This window comes from Rutidosis leptorrhynchoides, chromosome 11 (assembly GCF_046630445.1).
Source record: "Rutidosis leptorrhynchoides isolate AG116_Rl617_1_P2 chromosome 11, CSIRO_AGI_Rlap_v1, whole genome shotgun sequence".
Lineage (NCBI taxonomy): Eukaryota > Viridiplantae > Streptophyta > Magnoliopsida > Asterales > Asteraceae > Rutidosis > Rutidosis leptorrhynchoides.
In genome coordinates, this window is record NC_092343.1 from 189,048,635 (window position 1) to 189,053,111 (window position 4,477).

General features: G+C 30.9%; 1 protein-coding gene across 4 annotated transcripts; it reads left to right on the forward strand.

Annotated features, from left to right (window-relative positions):
- The first annotated feature begins 264 nt into the window (after positions 1–264).
- LOC139877297 (uncharacterized) lies at positions 265–3,667 on the forward strand. Of its 4 annotated transcripts, none has more exons than XM_071864706.1 (8): positions 265–542; positions 2,071–2,127; positions 2,228–2,392; positions 2,476–2,559; positions 2,683–2,820; positions 2,971–3,005; positions 3,132–3,205; positions 3,399–3,667. In XM_071864706.1, exons 3-7 carry the CDS (start codon positions 2,368–2,370, stop codon positions 3,189–3,191), a joined length of 342 nt encoding a protein of 113 aa, XP_071720807.1. In that variant the 5' UTR covers positions 265–542; positions 2,071–2,127; positions 2,228–2,367; the 3' UTR covers positions 3,192–3,205; positions 3,399–3,667. The 4 variants fall into 4 exon arrangements, 3 of the variants coding, with proteins under 3 accessions (XP_071720807.1, XP_071720808.1, XP_071720804.1); XM_071864707.1 differs by having other exon boundaries at positions 3,132–3,192; XR_011768532.1 differs by having other exon boundaries at positions 2,488–2,559; positions 2,683–3,005.
- Positions 3,668–4,477: the final 810 nt, after the last annotated feature.

The following is a 4,477-nucleotide window of genomic DNA, read 5'->3' on the forward strand; positions in this document are numbered from 1 at the left end:
CTTAACACGTCACCCCATTATTTATCAGTTCTCCATCACACCTGCCAATCACACCCTACCCCACCCAACACACCACTCTTTCCCATCATGATTAGAAATGGTCTAATAGATATCAAGTAATTTTTACAAAATAAAGTTAAATTTGTAATAGTTTATGTTGTTTAATATTCGAAATTCATTTTTATCCGTAATTCCGTATCCTATATCTATATCTACATCTACATAACACATATGAAAATACCTTCTTTTTCTAAATGTTGAGATTTGAGCGGTCCTCCCTATTTTTTTCCATAAAATTTTTCATTTTCCCTTTTGTAAAATAAGTTGGACTAATTCAACCCTAATCCCTACCTATTTTTTCTTTCAAAAATCAAAATCAAGGATTAGGGTTCGTGAGCAGATTTTCATAATCGACGAATCTTAGCAAGCTATGAGAACCTCATAATCCCTCTCTTTCTTTCCCAATTAATTTAATAAAATAGAAACAACCATCTCCCCGATCTGCATCAACGCCGTCGTCGAAATTCTTCGTCGAAATTCAGGTATCGTTGAACTTTAAAGACAAAATTATACTGATTCTTGGATTCACATTACCTTTTATCAATATGCTTTTGATTTTAGGAATCTTCTAATGATTCTTATTTAATCTTAATTGTCTTATAGATATATATCTATAATAATAATTGTCTCTCTTTCGAATAAGGTTACGGTATCATTTATATATAGTTTTTCATTCTTCCTGGTATTTACAGATTACTAAATATGTTATTATGATTTTAAATAATATAATACTAAATTAGTTAGTGTTTCTATGAAAATTTGATAAAATAGAAAGATTTGATGAAATTTCGTATGTCCTGTACAAATTATGAATGGTGTAAAGGGATATGATTTCCTAAATTTGAAATGATAAGAAGATAGTAATAACCAACTAAACTGAATCATAATCTCTTTCCTTGTATTGTTCCAGAAGGTGTGATTTAATAAAATACATTTCACCTTCATCTGTTGTTCAAGCGTTGTTAGGAGGTTTGTCTGAAGGCGTTATTGCACTAATTTTATACAAGTTCACTACCACCATTAAAGCTTCATTGAATCGGCAAAACATTTCATATAATTTCTTGATATGTTTTATGTAAATTAAAGTGTTTCATATATGGTGCTTGAAGTATTAAGGTTAACTGCTTATGTATTGTATGTAATATGTATAGTTGTGCTCAAGGTTATTAGGTTGTCTGCAGTCTAGGATTTCATAATCTTTAGTAGTGTATGAAGTTAATAAGGTCAAAATGTGGGATATTGGGATGTTGCTCGAATTTGTTTGTATATTGTGATGAATCTGAAGTCAGCTCTCAGGGTCTGTTCAATACTAATGTCCCACTTTTCAAGTTATTTTTTGAACTAAACATATGTATTTTTTTTTAAAAAGTTTCATTATTAATTTCTTTGAAATGATTGTCTACCATGATTGATGTAGGGAATAATTTTTCATCAGCTCTACATGTATCTGAAGTTCATGTTCAGGTTTTTAAAACTGATATTTTTTGTTTGGTTGAAAAACTTGATGTTTAATCTTGAAGGACTATGTTATTGTTTTTGTGTGTTGATTATTTAGCTTTTATTGAACATGGGTGTTTTTTCACTTATTGTTTCTATATATTTGTCTTCAGCTCATGGATAGTTATTGTTTAATATATTATTTTCTATTTCTTTTGATGTTTGTACATAGTAAGTGATTTATTATATTGAATATTATGAGAGTTTGTAATGGTTCCAGTAGGTATTTGATGTTTATTTTGCTCCTTTGATGAACGTCTTAAGGTGTTTTGAACGAATTTTCTTTTAGCTGTTGGGCTCTAATGAATAATACCGGTTTCGGAAGATGTTTGATACAGTATTACAGTCGTTTTGAACACAATTACATAGATGCTTTGTCGTGTTTTGAACTCAATCATAGATGCTTTGTCGTGTTATGAATGTGCAATTAAGGGTAATTATAGCGAGAGTTGCTGATACTTATTTATACTAATTTTTGGGTAATTAATTAATTATGGTGGTGTGTGTATACAGGCGGAACTAGAGAAATATGAGGTGTTTTCGCAAATAACTTTGATGCCGGAACCTAATGTGAGTTTAGTTTCGGTGTTATGACTTTTGTTGCTATGTATGTAGGTAACATTCAATGATTTAATTTATTGTATTTATTATGTAAAATCTTTGACAACAGCAAAATGAGAATGCGGTGAAAAAGGAACCAACACCACCTCCCCAATCTCAATTTCGCGTGCATTCCTTTTGCAAGACGTTAACTACTTCTGATACGAGTACTCGTGGTGGGTTTTCTGTTCTGAGATGCCATGATGATAAATGCCTTCTATGCCTTATTCCACTGGTTTGTAGCTTAACTTTAAAAAACTTGTAATTTTATCTGTTATCTTTTTATTACTTAGGCTTTTATTGTCATCTGATTTGCAGGATATCTCAAAGCAACCTCCAACTCAAGAGCTCATAGCCAAGGATTTTGCATGGAAACAAGTGGAGCTTCAGGCACATTTCGCGGTAATTGCCATATTACCGTATCTACTACATAGCATCTGCTGTTCCTTCGCTTCTTCATGACTTTTTTTTCCCAATCCACGTTCCTGTCACATGTTCTGTTAATTAAATTTTTCTTTGCTACAGGTTGCAAGGCTATACACGTATCTGTTGGTGAGTGTTGCTTGGTGTTGGTTGACGTCACCGGCTATCTGATACCTATCCAACACATTAGTTATTTCTTCTATTTTTTGGTTGTGAAAAAGGGTTTCATCTTCTTCTTCAGTGAGCTTATGCCGTTCCTCCTTTACCTACAACAGTTTTCTGATTTTGAATGTGTTGATGTTTCTAGTATCCTTTATTTCATCTGTTTTTTTTTATTCCTGACTGGGTTTCTTATTTGGTTATCATTGTTTCTTCTGCTGTTTATTTCAGTTATTGTCGACGACCATTGTTGTGAGTTTCTTCAGGTAATGTTACCCTTTAAATCTCCTTTATTTCGCTTTTATTATTCCTTTTTCTGTAATTTTTGCGGATTGTTGTTCGTGTGACATACCCAATGTTGTGTTGTCATAATCTACTACTTTTGTTTATAGTTGGCTACTCTGGCTAGAGATAGGACGAGATTGGTTAGAGATAGGACAAGATTGGTGTAAGGTAGACATACAAGGTGATCATTTAAAAGCATGAATATTTGGTTAGGGCACGTGTTTTTTTTTGTTTTTTTTTTTTTTTTTACAGTTAAAGATGCTAAAGGCACTTCTATCGCGTCGCCTTCACATTCGCATTGATGTGTGATAATATTAATTTTTATTTTATAGTATGAACTTTCATGCTTATTCATATGGATAATTTATTTGTAGGTGCTACCTTTGGATTGATAAATATACATTTTGATTCAAGATGTTCTGCGTCTTTTCATTGGTATTAATTTCATTGACAAAGGTGGTACCCTTGGATTAATAAAGATACATGTTGATCGAAGACGTTCTTCGTTGCTATTCATTGTTTTTATTTTCTTTGTCGAATGTTATTTTAGTATTGATATGTTGGATTAATCTATGAATTTTTAATGTTTGGTGTTTTTCAATTATGAGTACAATTTACTAAAATATGATTATGTTTTATTTTATATTTATTTTTAATAGAAATTATTAATTGGATGTCCAAAATCTGAATTAGATAAAAATCAGAACCTGATATATGGATCCAATAAATCGATCCAAATGCCTGAATCCTAAAAGAATCCGAACCTGACCTGAATATCTAAACCGGATTCGAATATAGAAATCTATTCGGAATTACTATAACTTGATAGGACTTTTTGTGATTTTAATACTATTACTTGATAGGATGCAATATTGATTAAAAATACATTTGTATTAGGACTTTTTTTAATGGTACCAACCTTGGAAACATTATATTAGGACTCTGTATGTGGTACTAAACTAACATCTTATTATATATTAGGACTCATTTTGTGGTTTTAAGGTATAAGAAATTTATATTAGGATCTTTTTAGTGTGGTACTAACCTTAAAAATCATTATATTAGGACTCTATTATATGGTACTAAAGTAACATTTGTGTATATTGTGACCTTTTTTCTTGGTACTACAACAATACCGATACATTATGACCCTTTTTATTTGGTACCATAGTAGTATTTTTTTATAATAGGATCCTTATTTGGGTACTAACATAATAATGAGACCATTTTTGTTAGTCCTTAAGAAATTTAAAACTTAAATAGGACCCCTTTGTTGGTACTAATGTAATTTTTTTTTAATTTTTGGGACCCTTTTGTATGTCTCAATCTAAATAAAAGTCACTCGATATGTACTTGTAAGGACTTTTCTGTGTGGTCGTTAATGATATTATAGGACCCGATAATTGGTTTCATAATCTTATTACCTTTTAGGATACTTTTTTGCGTCTATACT

Coding starts and splice junctions, on each gene's coding strand:
- LOC139877297 (XM_071864703.1), top strand. CDS start 2,368: ATGCCTTCTATGCCTTATTCCACTG. Junction 2,393..2,475: donor TTCTATGCCTTATTCCACTG/GTTTGTAGCTTA, acceptor TCTGATTTGCAG/GATATCTCAAAGCAACCTCC. Junction 2,560..2,682: donor AGCTTCAGGCACATTTCGCG/GTAATTGCCATA, acceptor TCTTTGCTACAG/GTTGCAAGGCTATACACGTA.